The sequence below is a fragment of the Dendrobates tinctorius genome, unplaced genomic scaffold (assembly GCF_039654945.1).
Source record: "Dendrobates tinctorius isolate UK_male_01 unplaced genomic scaffold, ASM3965494v1 ptg000214l, whole genome shotgun sequence".
Taxonomy (NCBI): domain Eukaryota; kingdom Metazoa; phylum Chordata; class Amphibia; order Anura; family Dendrobatidae; genus Dendrobates; species Dendrobates tinctorius.
The window spans coordinates 434,575-461,632 of NW_027361881.1; the positions used below are offsets into that span (position 1 = coordinate 434,575).

Consider the following 27,058-nt stretch of genomic DNA (forward strand, 5'->3'; position numbering starts at 1 on the left):
CTGGGTCCCGGCAGTACAGAGTGTATCAGGAGCACAGCGTGCTGGGGTGGCGCAGTCTGTACTCTGGGTCCCGGCAGTACAGAGTGTATCAGGAGCGCAGTGTGCTGGGGTGGTGCAGTCTGTACTATGGGTCCCGGCAGTACAGAGTGTATCAGGAGCGTAGCGTGCTGGGGTGGTGCAGTCTGTACTCTGGGTCCCGGCAGTACTGAGTGTATCAGGAGCGTAGCGTGCTGGGGTGGCGCAGTTTGTACCCTGGGTCCCGGCAGTACAGAGTGTATCAGGAGCGCAGCGTGCTGGGGTGGTGCAGTCTGTACCCTGGGTCCCGGCAGTACTGAGTGTATCAGGAGCGCAGCGTGCTGGGGTGGTGCAGTCTGTACTCTGGGTCCCGGCAGTACAGAGTGTATCAGGAGCGTAGCGTGCTGGGGTGGTGCAGTCTGTACTCTGGGTCCCGGCAGTACTGAGTGTATCAGGAGCGTAGCGTGCTGGGGTGGCGCAGTTTGTACCCTGGGTCCCGGCAGTACAGAGTGTATCAGGAGCGCAGCGTGCTGGGGTGGTGCAGTCTGTACTCTGGGTCCCGGCAGTACAGAGTGTATCAGGAGCGTAGCGTGCTGGGGTGGTGCAGTCTGTACCTTGGGTCCCGGCAGCACAGAGTGTATCAGGAGTGCAGCGTGCTGGGGTGGTGCAGTCTGTACCCTGGGTCCCGGCAGCACAGAGTGTATCAGGAGCGTAGTGTGCTGGGGTGGTGCAGTCTGTACCCTGGGTCCCGGCAGTACAGAGTGTATCAGGAGCGTAGCGTGCTGGGGTGGCGCAGTTTGTACTTTGGGTCCCGGCAGTACAGAGTGTATCAGGAGCGCAGTGTGCTGGGGTGGTGCAGTCTGTACTCTGGGTCCCGGCAGTACAGAGTGTATCAGGAGCGTAGTGTGCTGGGGTGGTGCAGTCTGTACCCTGGGTCCCGGCAGTACAGAGTGTATCAGGAGCGTAGCGTGCTGGGGTGGCGCAGTCTGTACTCTGGGTCCCGGCAGTACAGAGTGTATCAGGAGCGCAGTGTGCTGGGGTGGTGCAGTCTGTACTCTGGGTCCCGGCAGTACAGAGTGTATCAGGAGCGTAGTGTGCTGGGGTGGTGCAGTCTGTACCCTGGGTCCCGGCAGTACAGAGTGTATCAGGAGCGTAGCGTGCTGGGGTGGCGCAGTTTGTACTTTGGGTCCCGGCAGTACAGAGTGTATCAGGAGCGCAGCGTGCTGGGGTGGTGCAGTCTGTACTCTGGGTCCCGGCAGTACAGAGTGTATCAGGAGCGCAGCGTGCTGGGGTGGTGCAGTCTGTACCCTGGGTCCTGGCTGTACAGAGTGTATCAGGAGCGTAGCGTGCTGGGGTGGCGCAGTCTGTACTCTGGGTCCCGGCAGTACAGAGTGTATCAGGAGCGTAGCTTGCTGGGGTGGCGCAGTCTGTACCCTGGGTCCCGGCAGTACAGAGTGTATCAGGAGCGCAGCGTGCTGGGGTGGCGCAGTCTGTACTCTGGGTCCCGGCAGTACAGAGTGTATCAGGAGCACAGCGTGCTGGGGTGGCGCAGTTTGTACTTTGGGTCCCGGCAGTACAGAGTGTATCAGGAGCGCAGTGTGCTGGGGTGGCGCAGTCTGTACCCTGGGTCCCGGCAGCACAGAGTGTATCAGGAGCGCAGCGTGCTGGGGTGGTGCAGTCTGAACTCTGGGTCCCGGCAGTACAGAGTGTATCAGGAGCGTAGCGTGCTGGGGTGGTGCAGTCTGTACTCTGGGTCCCGGCAGTACTGAGTGTATCAGGAGCGTAGCGTGCTGGGGTGGCGCAGTTTGTACCCTGGGTCCCGGCAGTACAGAGTGTATCAGGAGCGCAGCGTGCTGGGGTGGTGCAGTCTGTACCCTGGGTCCCGGCAGTACTGAGTTTATCAGGAGCGCAGCGTGCTGGGGTGGTGCAGTCTGTACTCTGGGTCCCGGCAGTACAGAGTGTATCAGGAGCGCAGCGTGCTGGGGTGGTGCAGTCTGTACTCTGGGTCCCGGCAGTACAGAGTGTATCAGGAGCGTAGCGTGCTGGGGTGGTGCAGTCTGTACTCTGGGTCCCGGCAGTACTGAGTGTATCAGGAGTGCAGCGTGCTGGGGTGGTGCAGTCTGTACTCTGGGTCCCGGCAGCACAGAGTGTATCAGGAGTGCAGCGTGCTGGGGTGGAGCAGTCTGTACTCTGGGTCCCGGCAGCACAGAGTGTATCAGGAGTGCAGCGTGCTGGGGTGGCGCAGTCTGTACTCTGGGTCCCGGCAGTACAGAGTGTATCAGGAGCGTAGCGTGCTGGGGTGGTGCAGTCTGTACCCTGGGTCCCGGCAGCACAGAGTGTATCAGGAGCGTAGCGTGCTGGGGTGGTGCAGTTTGTACTTTGGGTCCCGGCAGTACAGAGTGTATCAGGAGTGCAGCGTGCTGGGGTGGTGCAGTCTGTACCCTGGGTCCCGGCAGCACAGAGTGTATCAGGAGCGCAGCGTGCTGGGGTGGTGCAGTCTGTACCCTAGGTCCCGGCAGTACTGAGTGTATCAGGAGCGTAGCGTGCTGGGGTGGCGCAGTTTGTACTTTGGGTCCCGGCAGTACTGAGTGTATCAGGAGCGCAGCGTGCTGGGGTGGCGCAGTCTGTACCCTGGGTCCTGGCAGTACAGAGTGTATCAGGAGCGCAGCGTGCTGGGGTGGTGCAGTCTGTACCCTGGGTCCCGGCAGTACAGAGTGTATCAGGAGCGCAGCGTGCTGGGGTGGTGCAGTCTGTACTCTGGGTCCCGGCAGTACTGAGTGTATCAGGAGCGCAGTGTGCTGGGGTGGCGCAGTCTGTACTCTGGGTCCCGGCAGTACTGAGTGTATCAGGAGCGCAGCGTGCTGGGGTGGTGCAGTCTGTACCCTGGGTCCCGGCAGTACTGAGTGTATCAGGAGCGTAGCGTGCTGGGGTGGTGCAGTCTGTACCCTGGGTCCCGGCAGTACAGAGTGTATCAGGAGCACAGCGTGCTGGGGTGGTGCAGTCTGTACCCTGGGTCCTGGCAGTACTGCGTGTATCAGGAGCGTAGCGTGCTGGGGTGGTGCAGTCTGTACCCTGGGTCCTGGCAGTACTGCGTGTATCAGGAGCGTAGCGTGCTGGGGTGGCGCAGTCTGTACCCTGGGTCCTGGCAGTACAGAGTGTATCAGGAGCGTAGCGTGCTGGGGTGGTGCAGTCTGTACTCTGGGTCCCGGCAGTACAGAGTGTATCAGGAGCGTAGCGTGCTGGGGTGGCGCAGTCTGTACCCTGGGTCCCGGCAGCACAGAGTGTATCAGGAGCGCAGCGTGCTGGGGTGGTGCAGTCTGTACCCTGGGTCCCGGCAGTACAGAGTGTATCAGGAGCGCAGCGTGCTGGGGTGGTGCAGTCTGTACCCTGGGTCCCGGCAGCACAGAGTGTATCAGGAGCGCAGCGTGCTGGGGTGGTGCAGTCTGTACTCTGGGTCCCGGCAGTACAGAGTGTATCAGGAGCGCAGCGTGCTGGGGTGGCGCAGTTTGTACTTTGGGTCCCGGCAGTACTGAGTGTATCAGGAGCGCAGCGTGATGGGGTGGCGCAGTCGGTATCCTGTGCCTCATTACTCCGCTGTGCTGTCATGTGGATGATGGACTCAACCTGGTGGAATAATGAAATAATACAAACTTCTGGAAGAGTGACCCCCCTGTGCCCGCGCCTCCTGCTGCGCAGATCGGATTAACCGCTCTTGCATGGTCTCCGCCGCCTCCGCTACCTGAGATCAGTGAACAGCAGCGCCACCTACTGGACATGCAACTCAATGAGTAGCGGTGCCGCCCAGCATGGTGCTGCTGATCTGCAGGACTGTCATATCATGTATGGGCTCCTATGGGCCCCACCAGTGGACAGGGGCCCCGTTCTGGCTCTGAAGGGGTTATTCTGGCTAGAAGAATAGATGAGGTTACTGGAGGCGACTCCTCTGCCCACAGCGGCAGCAGCCGGGCAAGAAAGAGCCTCATTCTAGGGCTGTGGAAAAGTACAGGGAAGAGCTGGCAGCTGCAGCGGGAGCAGTGCCATGAAAAGTCCAGACCTCGCTGCCCGCTCCGACGTGACCTGAGGTGACTGCACCAGACACCGAGCATTTCAGGGGTCCTGCGCCCACCAGGAACACACGAGACAGACGTCCACTCCCATCTGGACCGGCAGTAATCTACTGGATCCAAATCTGCTGCTCGTGCTCATGATTGGCTGCAGGGTGATTTCCTATCAGTATATGGATGGGGGGTTATGTGCCTGGTAATCCAGTCTTATTAATAGGCTCACCATTTGATTAGCTGCTGGGTGATCCAGTATTATAAAGAATCAGATCATGTGAAATGTCATAAGACTGGATCACCCCAGAGCCAATGAGACCATCCTGTAACCAGATCTTGAGACTTTTTGTAAGACCGGATCACCCTGCAGCCACTCTCCTGATCTGATTTGCTGTGGGGTGATCCGGTCTTGCATTGTAGGCCTGACTTGCAGTGCCATGATTGGGGGTCACAGGATCCACCACCACTCTCATCAGGAGGCCGGTGGTCTCTGCTGATGGACCCCATAGACTGCACTTGTCTGTTAGTGGAAGCTTCCCATTGACTGCACTCATCTGCTCAGATCATCCCTTTATAAGTGACGTCACTTTATCCTCGGGGTGCCGGCGGCCAGAGCTGGGTTGTGTCTTATTGTAGCTGGGCGCTCGGCGGTGCTGGCACAAGATGTGATGAAGCAGCTGTGGCTACGCTGCCATCAAATAGACAGAAGCCTCAGCTCTCAGACGCCTCCGTGGCCTCCGAGCTCCTGGAGATTTTCCATCGTGGATCACAGCCAAAACCCAATGTAAAAAATCCATAGATCCGAGCCGCAGAGTGTATGGAAAATCCAGAGGCTACGCTGCCGGGAAGAGGCGCCCACGTCACTAAGCTACTGTATCCCCCCGCTCCGGACCAACTACAACCACCACCCTCCAACATGTATGAGAGGCAATGGGGATGTATACCGAGCAATCTAATGTCACCGCTTATCTCTGGTGATGGATAGGAGACATTCTCAGTGATGTCACCGCTGATCTCTGGTGATGGATAGGAGGCATTCTCAGTGATGTCACCTCTGATCTCTAGTGATGGATAGGAGGCATTCTCAGTGATGTCACCTCTGATCTCTAGTGATGGATAGGAGACATTCTCAGTGATGTCACCTCTGATCTCTAGTGATGGATAGGAGACATTCTCAGTGATGTCACCTCTGATCTCTGGTGATGGATAGGAGACATTCTCAGTGATGTCACCTCTGATCTCTAGTGATGGATAGGAGACATTCTCAGTGATGTCACCTCTGATCTCTAGTGATGGATAGGAGACATTCTCAGTGATGTCACCTCTGATCTCTAGTGATGGATAGGAGGCATTCTCAGTGATGTCACCTCTGATCTCTGGTGATGGATAGGAGGCATTCTCAGTGATGTCACCTCTGATCTCTAGTGATGGATAGGAGACATTCTCAGTGATGTCACCTCTGATCTCTAGTGATGGATAGGAGACATTCTCAGTGATGTCACCGCTGATCTCTGGTGATGGATAGGAGGCATTCTCAGTGATGTCACCGCTGATCTCTAGTGATGGATAGGAGACATTCTCAGTGATGTCACCTCTGATCTCTAGTGATGGATAGGAGACATTCTCAGTGATGTCACCGCTGATCTCTGGTGATGGATAGGAGGCATTCTCAGTGATGTCACCGCTGATCTCTGGTGATGGATAGGAGGCATTCTCAGTGATGTCACCTCTGATCTCTAGTGATGGATAGGAGACATTCTCAGTGATGTCACCTCTGATCTCTAGTGATGGATAGGAGACATTCTCAGTGATGTCACCGCTGATCTCTGGTGATGGATAGGAGGCATTCTCAGTGATGTCACCGCTGATCTCTAGTGATGGATAGGAAGCATTCTCAGTGATGTCACCTCTGATCTCTAGTGATGGATAGGAGGCATTCTCAGTGATGTCACCTCTGATCTCTAGTGATGGATAGGAGGCATTCTCAGTGATGTCACCTCTGATCTCTAGTGATGGATAGGAGACATTCTCAGTGATGTCACCTCTGATCTCTAGTGATGGATAGGAAGCATTCTCAGTGATGTCACCTCTGATCTCTAGTGATGGATAGGAGACATTCTCAGTGATGTCACCGCTGATCTCTAGTGATGGATAGGAAGCATTCTCAGTGATGTCACCTCTGATCTCTGGTGATGGATAGGAGACATTCTCAGTGATGTCACCTCTGATCTCTAGTGATGGATAGGAGACATTCTCAGTGATGTCACCTCTGATCTCTAGTGATGGATAGGAGACATTCTCAGTGATGTCACCTCTGATCTCTAGTGATGGATAGGAGGCATTCTCAGTGATGTCACCTCTGATCTCTAGTGATGGATAGGAGACATTCTCAGTGATGTCACCTCTGATCTCTAGTGATGGATAGGAAGCATTCTCAGTGATGTCACCTCTGATCTCTAGTGATGGATAGGAAGCATTCTCAGTGATGTCACCTCTGATCTCTAGTGATGGATAGGAGACATTCTCAGTGATGTCACCTCTGATCTCTAGTGATGGATAGGAAGCATTCTCAGTGATGTCACCTCTGATCTCTAGTGATGGATAGGAAGCATTCTCAGTGATGTCACCTCTGATCTCTAGTGATGGATAGGAGACATTCTCAGTGATGTCACCTCTGATCTCTAGTGATGGATAGGAGACATTCTCAGTGATGTCACCGCTGATCTCTAGTGATGGATAGGAAGCATTCTCAGTGATGTCACCTCTGATCTCTGGTGATGGATAGGAGACATTCTCAGTGATGTCACCTCTGATCTCTAGTGATGGATAGGAGACATTCTCAGTGATGTCACCTCTGATCTCTAGTGATGGATAGGAGACATTCTCAGTGATGTCACCTCTGATCTCTAGTGATGGATAGGAGGCATTCTCAGTGATGTCACCTCTGATCTCTAGTGATGGATAGGAGGCATTCTCAGTGATGTCACCTCTGATCTCTAGTGATGGATAGGAGACATTCTCAGTGATGTCACCTCTGATCTCTAGTGATGGATAGGAGGCATTCTCAGTGATGTCACCTCTGATCTCTGGTGATGGATAGGAGGCATTCTCAGTGATGTCACCTCTGATCTCTGGAGATGGATAGGAGGCATTCTCAGTGATGTCACCTCTGATCTCTGGTGATGGATAGGAGACATTCTCAGTGATGTCACCTCTGATCTCTGGTGATGGATAGGAGGAATTCTCAGTGATGTCACCTCTGATCTCTAGTGATGGATAGGAGGCATTCTCAGTGATGTCACCGCTGATCTCTAGTGATGGATAGGAGGCATTCTCAGTGATGTCACCTCTGATCTCTGGAGATGGATAGGAGACATTCTCAGTGATGTCACCGCTGATCTCTGGTGATGGATAGGAGGAATTCTCAGTGATGTCACCTCTGATCTCTAGTGATGGATAGGAGGCATTCTCAGTGATGTCACCGCTGATCTCTAGTGATGGATAGGAGGCATTCTCAGTGATGTCACCTCTGATCTCTGGAGATGGATAGGAGGCATTCTCAGTGATGTCACCTCTGATCTCTGGTGATGGATAGGAGACATTCTCAGTGATGTCACCTCTGATCTCTGGTGATGGATAGGAGGAATTCTCAGTGATGTCACCTCTGATCTCTAGTGATGGATAGGAGGCATTCTCAGTGATGTCACCGCTGATCTCTAGTGATGGATAGGAGGCATTCTCAGTGATGTCACCGCTGATCTCTAGTGATGGATAGGAGACATTCTCAGTGATGTCACCGCTGATCTCTGGTGCTGGATAGGAGGCATTCTCAGTGATGTCACCTCTGATCTCTAGTGATGGATAGGAGGTATTCTCAGTGTTGTCACCTCTGATCTCTAGTGATGGATAGGAGGCATTCTCAGTTATGTCACCTCTGATCTCTAGTGATGGATAGGAGGTATTCTCAGTGATGTCACCTCTGATCTCTAGTGATGGATAGGAGGCATTCTCAGTGATGTCACCTCTGATCTCTAGTGATGGATAGGAGGCATTCTCAGTGATGTCACCTCTGATCTCTAGTGATGGATAGGAGACATTCTCAGTGATGTCACCGCTGATCTCTAGTGATGGATAGGAGGCATTCTCAGTGATGTCACCTCTGATCTCTGGAGATGGATAGGAGACATTCTCAGTGATGTCACCTCTGATCTCTAGTGATGGATAGGAGGCATTCTCAGTGATGTCACTGCTGATCTCTAGTGATGGATAGGAGGCATTCTCAGTGATGTCAGCTCTGATCTCTGGAGATGTATAGGAGACATTCTCAGTGATGTCACCTCTGATCTCTGGTGATGGATAGGAGGAATTCTCAGTGATGTCACCTCTGATCTCTAGTGATGGATAGGAGGCATTCTCAGTGATGTCACCTCTGATCTCTAGTGATGGATAGGAGGCATTCTCAGTGATGTCACCTCTGATCTCTAGTGATGGATAGGAGGCATTCTCAGTGATGTCACCTCTGATCTCTAGTGATGGATAGGAGACATTCTCAGTGATGTCACCGCTGATCTCTAGTGATGGATAGGAGACATTCTCAGTGATGTCACCGCTGATCTCTGGTGATGGATAGGAGGCATTCTCAGTGATGTCACCTCTGATCTCTAGTGATGGATAGGAGGCATTCTCAGTGATGTCACCTCTGATCTCTAGTGATGGATAGGAGACATTCTCAGTGATGTCACCTCTGATCTCTAGTGATGGATAGGAGGCATTCTCAGTGATGTCACCTCTGATCTCTGGAGATGGATAGGAGACATTCTCAGTGATGTCACCGCTGATCTCTGGTGATGGATAGGAGGCATTCTCAGTGATGTCACCGCTGATCTCTAGTGATGGATAGGAAGCATTCTCAGTGATGTCACCTCTGATCTCTAGTGATGGATAGGAGGCATTCTCAGTGATGTCACCTCTGATCTCTAGTGATGGATAGGAGGCATTCTCAGTGATGTCACCTCTGATCTCTAGTGATGGATAGGAGACATTCTCAGTGATGTCACCTCTGATCTCTAGTGATGGATAGGAAGCATTCTCAGTGATGTCACCTCTGATCTCTAGTGATGGATAGGAAGCATTCTCAGTGATGTCACCTCTGATCTCTAGTGATGGATAGGAGACATTCTCAGTGATGTCACCTCTGATCTCTAGTGATGGATAGGAGACATTCTCAGTGATGTCACCGCTGATCTCTAGTGATGGATAGGAAGCATTCTCAGTGATGTCACCTCTGATCTCTGGTGATGGATAGGAGACATTCTCAGTGATGTCACCTCTGATCTCTAGTGATGGATAGGAGACATTCTCAGTGATGTCACCTCTGATCTCTAGTGATGGATAGGAGACATTCTCAGTGATGTCACCTCTGATCTCTAGTGATGGATAGGAGGCATTCTCAGTGATGTCACCTCTGATCTCTAGTGATGGATAGGAGACATTCTCAGTGATGTCACCTCTGATCTCTAGTGATGGATAGGAAGCATTTTCAGTGATGTCACCTCTGATCTCTAGTGATGGATAGGAAGCATTCTCAGTGATGTCACCTCTGATCTCTAGTGATGGATAGGAGACATTCTCAGTGATGTCACCTCTGATCTCTAGTGATGGATAGGAAGCATTCTCAGTGATGTCACCTCTGATCTCTAGTGATGGATAGGAAGCATTCTCAGTGATGTCACCTCTGATCTCTAGTGATGGATAGGAGACATTCTCAGTGATGTCACCTCTGATCTCTAGTGATGGATAGGAGACATTCTCAGTGATGTCACCGCTGATCTCTAGTGATGGATAGGAAGCATTCTCAGTGATGTCACCTCTGATCTCTGGTGATGGATAGGAGACATTCTCAGTGATGTCACCTCTGATCTCTAGTGATGGATAGGAGACATTCTCAGTGATGTCACCTCTGATCTCTAGTGATGGATAGGAGACATTCTCAGTGATGTCACCTCTGATCTCTAGTGATGGATAGGAGGCATTCTCAGTGATGTCACCTCTGATCTCTAGTGATGGATAGGAGGCATTCTCAGTGATGTCACCTCTGATCTCTAGTGATGGATAGGAGACATTCTCAGTGATGTCACCTCTGATCTCTAGTGATGGATAGGAGGCATTCTCAGTGATGTCACCTCTGATCTCTGGTGATGGATAGGAGGCATTCTCAGTGATGTCACCTCTGATCTCTGGAGATGGATAGGAGGCATTCTCAGTGATGTCACCTCTGATCTCTGGTGATGGATAGGAGACATTCTCAGTGATGTCACCTCTGATCTCTGGTGATGGATAGGAGGAATTCTCAGTGATGTCACCTCTGATCTCTAGTGATGGATAGGAGGCATTCTCAGTGATGTCACCGCTGATCTCTAGTGATGGATAGGAGGCATTCTCAGTGATGTCACCTCTGATCTCTGGAGATGGATAGGAGACATTCTCAGTGATGTCACCGCTGATCTCTGGTGATGGATAGGAGGAATTCTCAGTGATGTCACCTCTGATCTCTAGTGATGGATAGGAGGCATTCTCAGTGATGTCACCGCTGATCTCTAGTGATGGATAGGAGGCATTCTCAGTGATGTCACCTCTGATCTCTGGAGATGGATAGGAGGCATTCTCAGTGATGTCACCTCTGATCTCTGGTGATGGATAGGAGACATTCTCAGTGATGTCACCTCTGATCTCTGGTGATGGATAGGAGGAATTCTCAGTGATGTCACCTCTGATCTCTAGTGATGGATAGGAGGCATTCTCAGTGATGTCACCGCTGATCTCTAGTGATGGATAGGAGGCATTCTCAGTGATGTCACCGCTGATCTCTAGTGATGGATAGGAGACATTCTCAGTGATGTCACCGCTGATCTCTGGTGCTGGATAGGAGGCATTCTCAGTGATGTCACCTCTGATCTCTAGTGATGGATAGGAGGTATTCTCAGTGTTGTCACCTCTGATCTCTAGTGATGGATAGGAGGCATTCTCAGTTATGTCACCTCTGATCTCTAGTGATGGATAGGAGGTATTCTCAGTGATGTCACCTCTGATCTCTAGTGATGGATAGGAGGCATTCTCAGTGATGTCACCTCTGATCTCTAGTGATGGATAGGAGGCATTCTCAGTGATGTCACCTCTGATCTCTAGTGATGGATAGGAGACATTCTCAGTGATGTCACCGCTGATCTCTAGTGATGGATAGGAGGCATTCTCAGTGATGTCACCTCTGATCTCTGGAGATGGATAGGAGACATACTCAGTGATGTCACCTCTGATCTCTAGTGATGGATAGGAGGCATTCTCAGTGATGTCACTGCTGATCTCTAGTGATGGATAGGAGGCATTCTCAGTGATGTCAGCTCTGATCTCTGGAGATGTATAGGAGACATTCTCAGTGATGTCACCTCTGATCTCTAGTGATGGATAGGAGACATTCTCAGTGATGTCACCTCTGATCTCTAGTGATGGATAGGAGACATTCTCAGTGATGTCACCTCTGATCTCTAGTGATGGATAGGAGGCATTCTCAGTGATGTCACCTCTGATCTCTAGTGATGGATAGGAGACATTCTCAGTGATGTCACCTCTGATCTCTAGTGATGGATAGGAAGCATTCTCAGTGATGTCACCTCTGATCTCTAGTGATGGATAGGAGACATTCTCAGTGATGTCACCTCTGATCTCTAGTGATGGATAGGAGACATTCTCAGTGATGTCACCGCTGATCTCTAGTGATGGATAGGAAGCATTCTCAGTGATGTCACCTCTGATCTCTGGTGATGGATAGGAGACATTCTCAGTGATGTCACCTCTGATCTCTAGTGATGGATAGGAGACATTCTCAGTGATGTCACCTCTGATCTCTAGTGATGGATAGGAAACATTCTCAGTGATGTCACCTCTGATCTCTAGTGATGGATAGGAGGCATTCTCAGTGATGTCACCTCTGATCTCTAGTGATGGATAGGAGGCATTCTCAGTGATGTCACCTCTGATCTCTAGTGATGGATAGGAGACATTCTCAGTGATGTCACCTCTGATCTCTAGTGATGGATAGGAGGCATTCTCAGTGATGTCACCTCTGATCTCTGGTGATGGATAGGAGGCATTCTCAGTGATGTCACCTCTGATCTCTGGAGATGGATAGGAGGCATTCTCAGTGATGTCACCTCTGATCTCTGGTGATGGATAGGAGGAATTCTCAGTGATGTCACCTCTGATCTCTAGTGATGGATAGGAGGCATTCTCAGTGATGTCACCGCTGATCTCTAGTGATGGATAGGAGGCATTCTCAGTGATGTCACCTCTGATCTCTGGAGATGGATAGGAGACATTCTCAGTGATGTCACCGCTGATCTCTGGTGATGGATAGGAGGAATTCTCAGTGATGTCACCTCTGATCTCTAGTGATGGATAGGAGGCATTCTCAGTGATGTCACCGCTGATCTCTAGTGATGGATAGGAGGCATTCTCAGTGATGTCACCTCTGATCTCTGGAGATGGATAGGAGGCATTCTCAGTGATGTCACCTCTGATCTCTGGTGATGGATAGGAGACATTCTCAGTGATGTCACCTCTGATCTCTGGTGATGGATAGGAGGAATTCTCAGTGATGTCACCTCTGATCTCTAGTGATGGATAGGAGGCATTCTCAGTGATGTCACCGCTGATCTCTAGTGATGGATAGGAGGCATTCTCAGTGATGTCACCGCTGATCTCTAGTGATGGATAGGAGACATTCTCAGTGATGTCACCGCTGATCTCTGGTGATGGATAGGAGGCATTCTCAGTGATGTCACCTCTGATCTCTAGTGATGGATAGGAGGTATTCTCAGTGTTGTCACCTCTGATCTCTAGTGATGGATAGGAGGCATTCTCAGTTATGTCACCTCTGATCTCTAGTGATGGATAGGAGGTATTCTCAGTGATGTCACCTCTGATCTCTAGTGATGGATAGGAGGCATTCTCAGTGATGTCACCTCTGATCTCTAGTGATGGATAGGAGGCATTCTCAGTGATGTCACCTCTGATCTCTAGTGATGGATAGGAGACATTCTCAGTGATGTCACCGCTGATCTCTAGTGATGGATAGGAGGCATTCTCAGTGATGTCACCTCTGATCTCTGGAGATGGATAGGAGACATTCTCAGTGATGTCACCTCTGATCTCTAGTGATGGATAGGAGGCATTCTCAGTGATGTCACTGCTGATCTCTAGTGATGGATAGGAGGCATTCTCAGTGATGTCAGCTCTGATCTCTGGAGATGTATAGGAGACATTCTCAGTGATGTCACCTCTGATCTCTGGTGATGGATAGGAGGAATTCTCAGTGATGTCACCTCTGATCTCTAGTGATGGATAGGAGGCATTCTCAGTGATGTCACCTCTGATCTCTAGTGATGGATAGGAGGCATTCTCAGTGATGTCACCTCTGATCTCTAGTGATGGATAGGAGGCATTCTCAGTGATGTCACCTCTGATCTCTAGTGATGGATAGGAGACATTCTCAGTGATGTCACCGCTGATCTCTAGTGATGGATAGGAGGCATTCTCAGTGATGTCACCTCTGATCTCTGGAGATGGATAGGAGACATTCTCAGTGATGTCACCTCTGATCTCTGGAGATGGATAGGAGACATTCTCAGTGATGTCACCTCTGATCTCTGGAGATGGATAGGAGACATTCTCAGTGATGTCACCTCTGAACTCTGGAGATGGATAGGAGACATTCTCAGTGATGTCACCTCTGATCTCTGGAGATGGATAGGAGACATTCTCAGTGATGTCACCTCTGATCTCTGGAGATGGATAGGAGACATTCTCAGTGATGTCACCTCTGATCTCTGGAGATGGATAGGAGACATTCTCAGTGATGTCACCTCTGATCTCTGGTGATGGATAGGAGGAATTCTCAGTGATGTCACCTCTGATCTCTAGTGATGGATAGGAAGCATTCTCAGTGATGTCACCGCTGATCTCTAGTGATGGATAGGAAGCATTCTCAGTGATGTCACCTCTGATCTCTGGAGATGGATAGGAGACATTCTCAGTGATGTCACCTCTGATCTCTAGTGATGGATAGGAGACATTCTCAGTGATGTCACCTCTGATCTCTAGTGATGGATAGGAGGCATTCTCAGTGATGTCACCTCTGATCTCTGGAGATGGATAGAAGACATTCTCAGTGATGTCACCTCTGATCTCTGGAGATGGATAGGAGACATTCTCAGTGATGTCACCTCTGATCTCTGGAGATGGATAGGAGACATTCTCAATGATGTCACCTCTGATCTCTGGTGATGGATAGGAGGAATTCTCAGTGATGTCACCTCTGATCTCTAGTGATGGATAGGAAGCATTCTCAGTGATGTCACCGCTGATCTCTAGTGATGGATAGGAAGCATTCTCAGTGATGTCACCTCTGATCTCTGGAGATGGATAGGAGACATTCTCAGTGATGTCACCTCTGATCTCTGGAGATGGATAGGAGACATTCTCAGTGATGTCACCTCTGATCTCTAGTGATGGATAGGAGACATTCTCAGTGATGTCACCTCTGATCTCTAGTGATGGATAGGAAGCATTCTCAGTGATGTCACCGCTGATCTCTAGTGATGGATAGGAAGCATTCTCAGTGATGTCACCTCTGATCTCTGGTGATGGATAGGAGACATTCTCAGTGATGTCACCTCTGATCTCTAGTGATGGATAGGAGGCATTCTCAGTGATGTCACCTCTGATCTCTAGTGATGGATAGGAGACGTTCTCAGTGATGTCACCTCTGATCTCTAGTGATGGATAGGAGGCATTCTCAGTGATGTCACCTCTGATCTCTAGTGATGGATAGGAGACGTTCTCAGTGATGTCACCTCTGATCTCTAGTGATGGATAGGAGGCATTCTCAGTGATGTCACCTCTGATCTCTGGAGATGGATAGGAGGCATTCTCAGTGATGTCACCTCTGATCTCTGGTGATGGATAGGAGACATTCTCAGTGATGTCACCTCTGATCTCTGGTGATGGATAGGAGGAATTCTCAGTGATGTCACCTCTGATCTCTAGTGATGGATAGGAGGCATTCTCAGTGATGTCACCGCTGATCTCTAGTGATGGATAGGAGGCATTCTCAGTGATGTCACCTCTGATCTCTGGAGATGGATAGGAGACATTCTCAGTGATGTCACCGCTGATCTCTGGTGATGGATAGGAGGAATTCTCAGTGATGTCACCTCTGATCTCTAGTGATGGATAGGAGGCATTCTCAGTGATGTCACCGCTGATCTCTAGTGATGGATAGGAGGCATTCTCAGTGATGTCACCTCTGATCTCTGGAGATGGATAGGAGGCATTCTCAGTGATGTCACCTCTGATCTCTGGTGATGGATAGGAGACATTCTCAGTGATGTCACCTCTGATCTCTGGTGATGGATAGGAGGAATTCTCAGTGATGTCACCTCTGATCTCTAGTGATGGATAGGAGGCATTCTCAGTGATGTCACCGCTGATCTCTAGTGATGGATAGGAGGCATTCTCAGTGATGTCACCGCTGATCTCTAGTGATGGATAGGAGACATTCTCAGTGATGTCACCGCTGATCTCTGGTGCTGGATAGGAGGCATTCTCAGTGATGTCACCTCTGATCTCTAGTGATGGATAGGAGGTATTCTCAGTGTTGTCACCTCTGATCTCTAGTGATGGATAGGAGGCATTCTCAGTGATGTCACCTCTGATCTCTAGTGATGGATAGGAGACATTCTCAGTGATGTCACCGCTGATCTCTAGTGATGGATAGGAGGCATTCTCAGTGATGTCACCTCTGATCTCTGGAGATGGATAGGAGACATTCTCAGTGATGTCACCTCTGATCTCTGGTGATGGATAGGAGGAATTCTCAGTGATGTCACCTCTGATCTCTAGTGATGGATAGGAGGCATTCTCAGTGATGTCACTGCTGATCTCTAGTGATGGATAGGAGGCATTCTCAGTGATGTCAGCTCTGATCTCTGGAGATGTATAGGAGACATTCTCAGTGATGTCACCTCTGATCTCTGGTGATGGATAGGAGGAATTCTCAGTGATGTCACCTCTGATCTCTAGTGATGGATAGGAGGCATTCTCAGTGATGTCACCTCTGATCTCTAGTGATGGATAGGAGGCATTCTCAGTGATGTCACCTCTGATCTCTAGTGATGGATAGGAGGCATTCTCAGTGATGTCACCTCTGATCTCTAGTGATGGATAGGAGACATTCTCAGTGATGTCACCGCTGATCTCTAGTGATGGATAGGAGGCATTCTCAGTGATGTCACCTCTGATCTCTGGAGATGGATAGGAGACATTCTCAGTGATGTCACCTCTGATCTCTGGTGATGGATAGGAGGAATTCTCAGTGATGTCACCTCTGATCTCTAGTGATGGATAGGAGGCATTCACAGTGATGTCACCGCTGATCTCTAGTGATGGATAGGAGACATTCTCAGTGATGTCACCTCTGATCTCTGGAGATGGATAGGAGACATTCTCAGTGATGTCACCTATCATAGAGTCGTAGAGTTGGAAGGGACCTCCTGGGCCATCTGGTCCAACCCCCTGCTCAAAGCAGGATTCGCTAAATCATCCCAGTCAGATGTCTGTCCAGCCTCTGTTTGAAGACTTCCATTGAAGGAGAACTCACCACTAGAGTTGAGTGACTTTGGTCGGATCGGGTTTCGTGAAACCCGAATGAAACAAAATAAGTTTCAGATGAAATTCGTCCGACTAGAGCAAAACAAAGTCGGAGTTTCGTCCGACTTTTATTTCCCATTGACTTGCATTGGGGTCGGGTTTCGGACGAAACTCCGACTTTGTTTTGCTCTAGTCGGACGAGTTTCATCTGAAACTTATTTTGTTTCATTCGGGTTTCACGAAACCCGATCCGACCAAAGTCGCTCAACTCTACTCACCACTTCTCGTGGCAGCTTGTTCCACTCATTGATCACTCTGTCAAAAAGTTTTTTCTAATATCTAATCTGTGTCTCCTCCCATTCAGTTTCATCCCATTGCTTCTAGTCTTTCCTTGTGCAAATGAGAATAAAGTTGATCCTTCTACAATGTGACAGCCCTTTAGATATTTGTAGACAGCTATTAAGTCTCCTCTCAGTCTTCTCTTTTGCAAACTAAACATTCCCAAATCCTGCAACCTTTCCTCATAAGACAGGGTTTGCAGACCGGTCACCATTCTGGTCGCTCTTTTCTGAACTTGCTCCAGTTTGTTGATGTCTTTTTTAAAATGTGGTGCCCAAAACTGGACACAATATTCCAGATGAGGTCTGACCAAAGAGGAGTAGAGGGAAATAATGACTTCACGTGATCTAGACCAGGGTTTCCCAACTCCAGTCCTCAAGGCACACCAACAGATCATGTTTTCAGGATTTCCTTAGTATTGCTCAGGTGATAATTGCTTCACCTGTGCAATACAAAGGAAATCCTGAAAACATGATCTGTTGGTGTGCCTTGAGGACTGGAGTTGGGGAAACCCTGATCTAGACTGTATGCTTCTGTTAATACATCCTAGAATTGCATTTGCCTTTTTTGCTGCTGCATCACACTGTTGACTCATATTCAGTCTGTGATCTATTAGTATACCCAAGTCTTTTTCACATGTGCTGTTGCTTAGCTCTATTCCTCACATTCTGTATATGCTTTTTTCATTTTTATTGCCCAGATGTAGTACTTTGCATTTCTCCCTGTTAAAAACCATTCTGTTAGTTGCTGCCCACTTCTCCAGTTTATTTAAATCTTTTTGAATCCTCTCTCTCTCTTCTCTAGTATTAGCTATCCCTCCTAGCTTTGTGTCATCAGCAAATTTAATCAGTTTACCCTCAATTCCTTCTTCTAAATCATTGATAAAGATGTTGAACAATACAGGGCCCAGGACAGAGCCCTGTGGTACCCCACTTGAGACATTCTTCCAACTGGATGTGCAGCCATTTACGACCACTCTTTGGGTCCGATCACTAAGCCAGTTATGAATCCACCTAACCGTTGCCTTGTCCATTCCATACTTAGTCATTTTTTCAATAAGGATTGTATGAGAGACTTTGTCAAATGCTTTGCTGAAGTCTAGATATACTATATCTACAGCATTTCCTTGATCCACCCAATCAGTGATACCGTCATAGAAGGAAATTAAGTTAGTCTGACATGACTTATTAGTTACAAACCCATGCTGACTCTGTTTAATCACTTCATTCTTATCCAGGTATTGACATACATGTTGTTTAATAATTTGTTCAAAGATCTTTCCTGGTGTAGAAGTCAGACTCACCGGCCTATAGTTGCCTGGGTCCACCTTCTTCCCCTTTTTGAAGATAGGAACAACATTTGCTCTTCTCCAGTCTTCTGGCACTTCTCCTGTTCTCCAAGAATTTTCAAAGATTATGGAGAGGGGTTCAAAAATTTCTTCTGCTATCTCCTTCAGTACTCTGGGGTGTAATTCATCTGGACCTGGAGATTTGAATTCATTTAGGTTAGCTAAGTGTTTCCTCACTATCTTTCTGTTTATAGATATCCTGGATTCTTCTATTCCCTTAATAGGACAGTGAATAACAGTTGATGTTACATTTCCTTTCTGAGAGAAAACAGATGCAAAATAGGAATTTAAAAGTTCAGCCTTCTCAACATCCTGTCTTACCATTTCATCATTTTCATCCTGTAAAAATCCTATAGCATCTTTGACTTTTCTTTTACTTTTGACATATCCCCAAAATCCTTTATTATTGCTTTTGACATCTCTTGCAAGCCTCAATTCATTTTCAGCTTTAGCTAATCTGATTTGTGCCCTGCAGGTTCTGCAGACAGCATTATATTCTTCTTTAGATATGCCTCCCTCTTTCCATTTTATAAACATTTTTTTCTTCCTTTTTAGCATGTGCTTAAGTTCTGTGTTCATCCATCCTGGTTTCCTTAAATGCTTCCTATTCTTCCCTCTTTTCGGAATTGTTAACAACTGTGCTTTGAGAATTTCATTTTTCAAAATTTCCCATCCTTCCTGGACATTTTTGTCTTTAAGGATATCCAGCCATTGGATCCCTCCAATTCTCTTTCTGAATCCCTTAAAATCTGCCTTTCTGAAATCTAACCTTGACGTCTGAGTCTTCACAGGTCTTCCTCCTCTAGTTATCCAAAATTCTAAAATAGCATGGTCACTACCTCCTAGGGTCCCAGCCACTTTTACCTCCTCAACCATTTCCTCCCTGTTTATAAGGATTAGATCCAAGGTAGCAGTTCCCCTTGTTTTCTCTCTTACCTTTTGGAAGATAAAGTTGTCAGCAAGAGAGGATAAGAATTTCCTTGACCTGTTAGTTTTGCCTGAGAGAGATTCCCAACAAATGTCTGGATAGTTGAAATCTCCCATGACAACTATGTCATATTTTTTGGAGAACTTGGCCATTTGATGCATGAAGAGTTCATCCATATCTTCAGCTTGCACAGGCGGCCTGTAGTAAATGCCTACAATGGTGTCCTTTCCATTGTTCTGTCCTTGTATTCTTACCCAAACAGTTTCCACAGAACTCCCAGTCTCTGAAGCTTCAATCTCTGTGCAGATATACGCGTTTCTAACATACAATGCGACACCTCCTCCTCGTTTATCAAGTCTGTTTCTTGTAAATAAGTTGTATCCTTCTAGTCTTGTATTCCAATCATGTGTATTGTCCCACCAAGTCTCAGTGATTCCAATGACATCATATTTCTTTTCCTGTGTTAGTAGTTCCAATTCTCCTTGTTTGTTGCCCATGCTTTGTGCATTAGTATAGAAACATTTTAGTTTGTGATTGGTTTCTCTTTCTCCAATATTTTTATTAATTAGATTCTTTCGTCTTTGTTCTTCCTTTCCACTTCTAATAGCAGAGTTCTCAATAGCATTTGTCAGGTGTATGGCTTTTTCTGGTCTTTTGCTTCCCTTCCCATGTTGTTCTAGTTTAAAGCTCTCCTTACAAGTGTAGCAAGGCGACTTCCAAATACCTGCTTTCCAGTCTTCGTAAGGTGCACCCCATCTCTAGCAAGTAGTCCATCGTATAAGTAGTTCACTCCGTGATCCAGAAATCCAAATCGTTGCTGACGGCACCATCGACGTAGCCAGTTGTTCACCTGCAGAATCTTATTCCACCTCCTTGTTCCATGGCCATCCACTGGGAGGATGGAAGAGAAGACCACCTGCGCTCCCAGTTCTTTCACTTTCTTGCCTAAGTCTTCAAAGTCTCTGCAGATGGTTTCCAGGTTGTTTCTCACGGTGTCATTTGTCCCCACATGTAGTAGCAGGAATGGGTAGTCATCTGTAGGTCTGAAGAGTCCTGATATCCTGACCTCTGATCTCTGTCGATGGATAGGAGGAATTCTCAGTGATGTCACCTCTGATCTCTAGTGATGGATAGGAGGCATTCTCAGTGATGTCACCTCTGATCTCTAGTGATGGATAGGAGGCATTCTCAGTGATGTCACCTCTGATCTCTAGTGATGGATAGGAGACATTCTCAGTGATGTCACCTCTGATCTCTGGTGATGGATAGGAGGTATTCTCAGTGATGTCACCTCTGATCTCTAGTGATGGATAGGAGGCATTCTCAGTGATGTCACCTCTGATCTCTAGTGATGGATAGGAGACATTCTCAGTGATGTCACCGCTGATCTCTAGTGATGGATAGGAGACATTCTCAGTGATGTCACCGCTGATCTCTAGTGATGGATAGGAGACATTCCCAGTGATGTCACCTCTGATCTCTAGTGATGGATAGGAGGCATTCTCAGTGATGTCACCTCTGATCTCTGGTGATGGATAGGAGACATTCTCAGTGATGTCACCGCTGATCTCTAGTGATGGATAGGAGACATTCTCAGTGATGTCACCGCTGATCTCTAGTGATGGATAGGAGACATTCCCAGTGATGTCACCTCTGATCTCTAGTGATGGATAGGAGGCATTCTCAGTGATGTCACCTCTGATCTCTGGTGATGGATAGGAGGCATTCTCAGTGATGTCACCGCTGATCTCTAGTGATGGATAGGAGGCATTCTCAGTGATGTCACTTCTGATCTCTAGTGATGGATAGGAGGCTTTCTCAGTGATGTCACCTCTGATCTCTGGTGATGGATAGGAGACATTCTCAGTGAGGTCACCTCTGATCTCTGGTGATGGATAGGAGACATTCTCAGTGATGTCACCTCTGATCTCTGGTGATGGATAGGAGACATTCTCAGTGATGTCACCTCTGATCTCTGGTGATGGATAGGAGACATTCTCAGTGATGTCACCTCTGATCTCTGGTGATGGATAGGAGACATTCTCAGTGATGTCACCGCTGATCTCTAGTGATGGATAGGAGACATTCTCAGTGATGTCACCGCTGATCTCTAGTGATGGATAGGAGACATTCTCAGTGATGTCACCTCTGATCTCTGGTGATGGATAGGAGGCATTCTCAGTGATGTCACCGCTGATCTCTGGTGATGGATAGGAGGCATTCTCAGTGATGTCACCGCTGATCTCTGGTGATGGATAGGAGACATTCTCAGTGATGTCACCTCTGATCTCTGGTGATGGATAGGAGACATTCTCAGTGATGTCACCTCTGATCTCTGGTGATGGATAGGAGGCATTCTCAGTGATGTCACCGCTGATCTCTGGTGATGGATAGGAGGCATTCTCAGTGATGTCATCGCTTATCTCTGGTGATGGGTAGGAGGCATTCTCAGTGATGTCACCGCTGATCTGTAGTGATGGATAGGAGACATTCTCAGTGATGTCACCGCTGATCTCTGGTGATGGATAGGAGGCATTCTCAGTGATGTCACCGCTGATCTCTGGTGATGGATAGGAGACATTCTCAGTGATGTCACCTCTGATCTCTGGTGATGGATAGGAGGCATTCTCAGTGATGTCACCGCTGATCTCTGGTGATGGATAGGAGGCATTCTCAGTGATGTCACCGCTGATCTCTGGTGATGGATAGGAGACATTCTCAGTGATGTCACCTCTGATCTCTGGTGATGGATAGGAGACATTCTCAGTGATGTCACCTCTGATCTCTGGTGATGGATAGGAGGCATTCTCAGTGATGTCACCGCTGATCTCTGGTGATGGATAGGAGGCATTCTCAGTGATGTCATCGCTTATCTCTGGTGATGGGTAGGAGGCATTCTCAGTGATGTCACCGCTGATCTGTAGTGATGGATAGGAGACATTCTCAGTGATGTCACCGCTGATCTCTAGTGATGGATAGGAGGCATTCTCCGTGATGTCACCGCTGATCTCTGGTGATGGCTAGGAGGCATTCTCAGTGATGTCACCTCTGATCTCTGATGATGGATAGGAGGCATTCTCAGTGATGTCATCACTTATCTCTGGTGATGGATGGTTCCCGCTTATACTAGATATTCGGACTATTGTTTTCCTTGCTGTGTCTGGGAGGGGGGGCAGGGAATGAGGAACCCTACAGTCCTGGAGGATCCAGGTAGAGTGATGACTCCATGGTGCCCCTAGTGGTGTTGACTAGATAAATACTACAAGTGTTTGCTCCAGAATGCTTGGCACATCCCCCATCTTCTAGCAGGAGCCTCTGCTGCTGGAGTAAAGGGATGGTGTAAAGGGATCTTTATAATTATTGCTTGTATAGTAAAGATCCCTTTCCTCCATCAGCTGGGGCTCCTGCTAGAAGATGTGAAGGTGCCTAGCATTCTGGAGTTAGCCCTTTCCTGCCTGCTTGGATAACTCTGTGCAGTGATGGTGTCTTTTTATTAATGAGAGTAAGATCAGGAGGGAATAAAAATCTGTGCATGACCCGAACACAACAGGCGGCTCTGCAGGTAACGGAGCAGATTCTCTGCAGGTGCGGTCCGCGGTTATGCTTACGTCCCGCGGGTCATGTGTCCGTCTCGCGGGTCATGTGTCCGTCTCGCGGGTCATGTGTCCGTCTCGCGGGTCATGTGTCCGTCTCGCGGGTCATGTGTCCGTCTCGCGGGTCATGTGTCCGTCTCGCGGGTCATGTGTCCGTCTCGCGGGTCATGTGTCCGTCTCGCGGGTCATGTGTCCGTCTCGCGGGTCATGTGTCCGTCTCGCGGGTCATGTGTCTGTCTCGCGGGTCATGTGTCCGTCTCGCGGGTCATGTGTCCGTCTCGCGGGTCATGTGTCCGTCTCGCGGGTCATGTGTCCGTCTCGCGGGTCATGTGTCCGTCTCGCGGGTCATGTGTCCGTCCCGCGGGTCTTGTGTCCGTCCCGCGGGTCTTGTGTCCGTCCCGCGGGTCTTGTGTCCGTCCCGCGGGTCAGGTGTCCGTCCCGCGGGTCAGGTGTCCGTCCCGCGGGTCTTCTGTCCGTCCCGCGGGTCTTCTGTCCGTCCCGCGGGTCTTGTGTCCGTCCGGCGGGTCTTGTGTCCGTCCGGCGGGTCTTGTGTCCGTCCCGCGGGTCTTGTGTCCGTCCCGCGCGTCTTGTGTCCGTCCCGCGGGTCTTGTGTCCGTCCCGCGGGTCTTGTGTCCGTCCCGCGGGTCAGGCGTCCGGCCCGTGGGTCATGTGTACAGCCCGGACGCTGCAGCACATCTTCTGGGTTGTGTTCCCTCACCCGAGATGAACATCTGCTTTTACTGTAACTCGTGACTGCAGCGGGGGAGGCAGAAACTTGTGAATTTTTTCCATCATATGTTGTCGTCTTATTTTCTTCCCGTCTTTAAACTCTCTGCTTGCTGTTAATGACAAATCATTTATTGAAATCCAGTGATGGCCTGAGCTGTGGACACTCCTCTGCTGAGAGTCTGTGACAGTGTATCAGGCTATGGTACTGACCGATACGTGGTGACATTGGGGTCTTCAGTACTTGGCATTGGCAGGCTTTTAGCCCCTGGATGTAAAGTGTTTCCATTCACTGACAGGGAGCGGATTAGCGGCTAGGAGAGCTAAACCAAAGTGTTTTGTTTCTTTTGCAGACGTGGGACGATGATCTGGAGCGCTCGTCGGAGGCCTGGGCCCAGCAGTGCTTGTGGGAGCATGGACCCCCGAGCCTGCTCATGTCCATCGGGCAGAACCTGGCGGTGCACTGGGGCAGGTGAGGAGCGCAGCCAGTGGCGGCACAGACGGCGGTGTCACCGCTCTGTAATAAGCCCTATATATTCTGTCCTCTCCAAGGTATCGCTCTCCGGCCTTCCACATCCAGTCCTGGTACGACGAGGTGAAGGACTACACGTATCCGTACCCCCATGAGTGTAACCCCTTCTGCCCGGAACGGTGCTCAGGACCCATGTGCACCCATTACACCCAGGTATGTGCCAGTCACTATGGGGGGCCAAACATGAGGTTTGTGGGGCCCTTGGGCACTGGTATATGTGGACCCTGACCCCTCCACACCACCACCACGTTCACAGATCCACCATTGACACAGCTGGAGACCTTGTCTGGGATTGTACCTGCGATGTTCCCCTGTGGTCTAGCCAAGGTCTCCCCCAATCTCCGACCTCCCAAGCTTCTGACCACGGCTGACCTGTCTCCAACCTGCTGCTATTCATCTCATCTTTTCCATCTCCAGATTGTCTGGGCCACAACCACTAAAGTGGGCTGCGCGGTGAACGTCTGCAGGAGGATGAACGTGTGGGGGGAGATCTGGGAGAACGCCGTCTACCTCGTCTGCAACTATTCTCCAAAGTGAGAGTCCCGTTCTGTCCGGCCCTGGCACAAGCGCACCTTTCATCACACCCCTGTGATGGGCCGAGCAGTGGCTGCGAGTGTGATAAGTGGCGCCATGAGGCCATTCTCTGCACGTCTGTCTGCATCCGCCGCACACTGCCACCATTCATCAGCCCCAGCACAGAGGACTCTGCTTCATGGCTCATACTGATAATGCTTCATGTTCCTTCTCAGGGGAAACTGGATTGGTGAAGCTCCATATAAGAATGGCCGACCGTGCTCCGAGTGTCCCCCCAGCTATGGAGGCAGCTGCAAAAATAACCTGTGCTACAAAGGTAAAAGTCTGTACGGAGACATTAAAGGTTAAAATGTAATTATCACCCTCCCCTAAAGGTCAATCGTGGGGGGATAGCCCTGTCCTACTCTGTGACCTTGAGTTCCATCCTCTCTGTGCCCGGGAAGGAAAGCTCCGTCCTCTCTGTGACAGGGGGAGGATAGCTCCGTCCTCTCTGTGACTGGGGAGGATAGCTCCGTCCTCTCTGTGACCGGGGGAGGATAGCTCCGTCCTCTCTGTGACTGGGGAGGATAGCTCCGTCCTCTCTGTGACCGGGGGAGGATAGCTCCGTCCTCTCTGTGACTGGGGAGGATAGCTCCGTCCTCTCTGTGACTGGGGAGGATAGCTCCGTCCTCTCTGTGACCAGGGGAGGATAGCTGCGTCCTCTCTGTGACTGGGGAGGATAGCTCCGTCCTCTCTGTGACTGGGGAGGATAGCTCTGTCCTCTCTGTGACCGGGGGAGGATAGCTGCGTCCTCTCTGTGACAGGGGGAGGATAGCTCCGTCCTCTCTGTGACGGGGGAGGATAGCTCCGTCCTCTCTGTGACTGGGGAGGATAGCTCCGTCCTCTCTGTGACTGGGGAGGATAGCTCCGTCCTCTCTGTGACTGGGGAGGATAGCTCCGTCCTCTCTGTGACAGGGGAGGATAGTTCCGTCCTCTCTGTGACAGGGGGAGGATAGCTCCGTCCTCTCTGTGACTGGGGAGGATAGTTCCGTCCTCTCTGTGACTGGGGAGGATAGCTCCGTCCTCTCTGTGACAGGGGAGGATAGCTCCGTCCTCTCTGTGACCAGGGGAGGATAGTTCCGTCCTCTCTGTGACAGGGGGAGGATAGCTCCGTCCTCTCTGTGACCGGGGGAGGATAGCTCCGTCCTCTCTGTGACCGGGGGAGGATAGCTCCGTCCTCTCTGTGACGGGGGAGGATAGCTCCATCCTCTCTGTGACTGGGGAGGATAGCTCCATCCTCTCTGTGACTGGGGAGGATAGTTCCGTCCTCTCTGTGACCGGGGGAGGATAGCTCCATCCTCTCTGTGACTGGGGAGGATAGCTCCGTCCTCTCTGTGACCGGGGGAGGATAGCTCCATCCTCTCTGTGACTGGGGAGGATAGCTCCGTCCTCTCTGTGACTGGGGAGGATAGTTCCGTCCTCTCTGTGACTGGGGAGGATAGCTCCGTCCTCTCTGTGACAGGGGAGGATAGCTCCGTCCTCTCTGTGACCAGGGGAGGATAGTTCCGTCCTCTCTGTGACAGGGGGAGGATAGCTCCGTCCTCTCTGTGACCAGGGGAGGATAGCTCCGTCCTCTCTGTGACCGGGGGAGGATAGCTCCGTCCTCTCTGTGACGGGGGAGGATAGCTCCATCCTCTCTGTGACTGGGGAGGATAGCTCCATCCTCTCTGTGACTGGGGAGGATAGTTCCGTCCTCTCTGTGACTGGGGAGGATAGTTCCGTCCTCTCTGTGACTGGGGAGGATAGCTCCGTCCTCTCTGTGACGGGGGAGGATAGCTCCGTCCTCTCTGTGACCAGGGGAGGATAGTTCCGTCCTCTCTGTGACGGGGGAGGATAGCTCCATCCTCTCTGTGACTGGGGAGGATAGCTCCATCCTCTCTGTGACTGGGGAGGATAGTTCCGTCCTCTCTGTGACTGGGGAGGATAGCTCCATCCTCTCTGTGACTGGGGAGGATAGTTCCGTCCTCTCTGTGACTGGGGAGGATAGCTCCGTCCTCTCTGTGACGGGGGAGGATAGCTCCGTCCTCTCTGTGACCAGGGGAGGATAGCTCCGTCCTCTCTGTGACAGGGGGAGGATAGCTCCGTCCTCTCTGTGACCGGGGGAGGATAGCTCCGTCCTCTCTGTGACCGGGGGAGGATAGCTCCGTCCTCTCTGTGACGGGGGAGGATAGCTCCATCCTCTCTGTGACTGGGGAGGATAGCTCCATCCTCTCTGTGACTGGGGAGGATAGTTCCGTCCTCTCT

The 27,058-nt window shown here is 50.1% G+C and overlaps 1 protein-coding gene across 2 annotated transcripts in view; it reads left to right on the plus strand.

Annotated features, from left to right (window-relative positions):
• Nucleotides 1-27,058, plus strand: part of CRISPLD2 (cysteine rich secretory protein LCCL domain containing 2) — a 77,847-nt gene that overhangs the window by 19,035 nt on the left and 31,754 nt on the right. For both annotated transcript variants that reach the window (XM_073554869.1, XM_073554870.1), the window contains exons 3-6: nucleotides 24,063-24,181; nucleotides 24,262-24,394; nucleotides 24,659-24,774; nucleotides 24,991-25,091. In XM_073554869.1, the coding sequence (XP_073410970.1) occupies nucleotides 24,063-24,181; nucleotides 24,262-24,394; nucleotides 24,659-24,774; nucleotides 24,991-25,091 (469 nt within the window). The remainder of the gene's footprint in view (nucleotides 1-24,062; nucleotides 24,182-24,261; nucleotides 24,395-24,658; nucleotides 24,775-24,990; nucleotides 25,092-27,058) is intronic.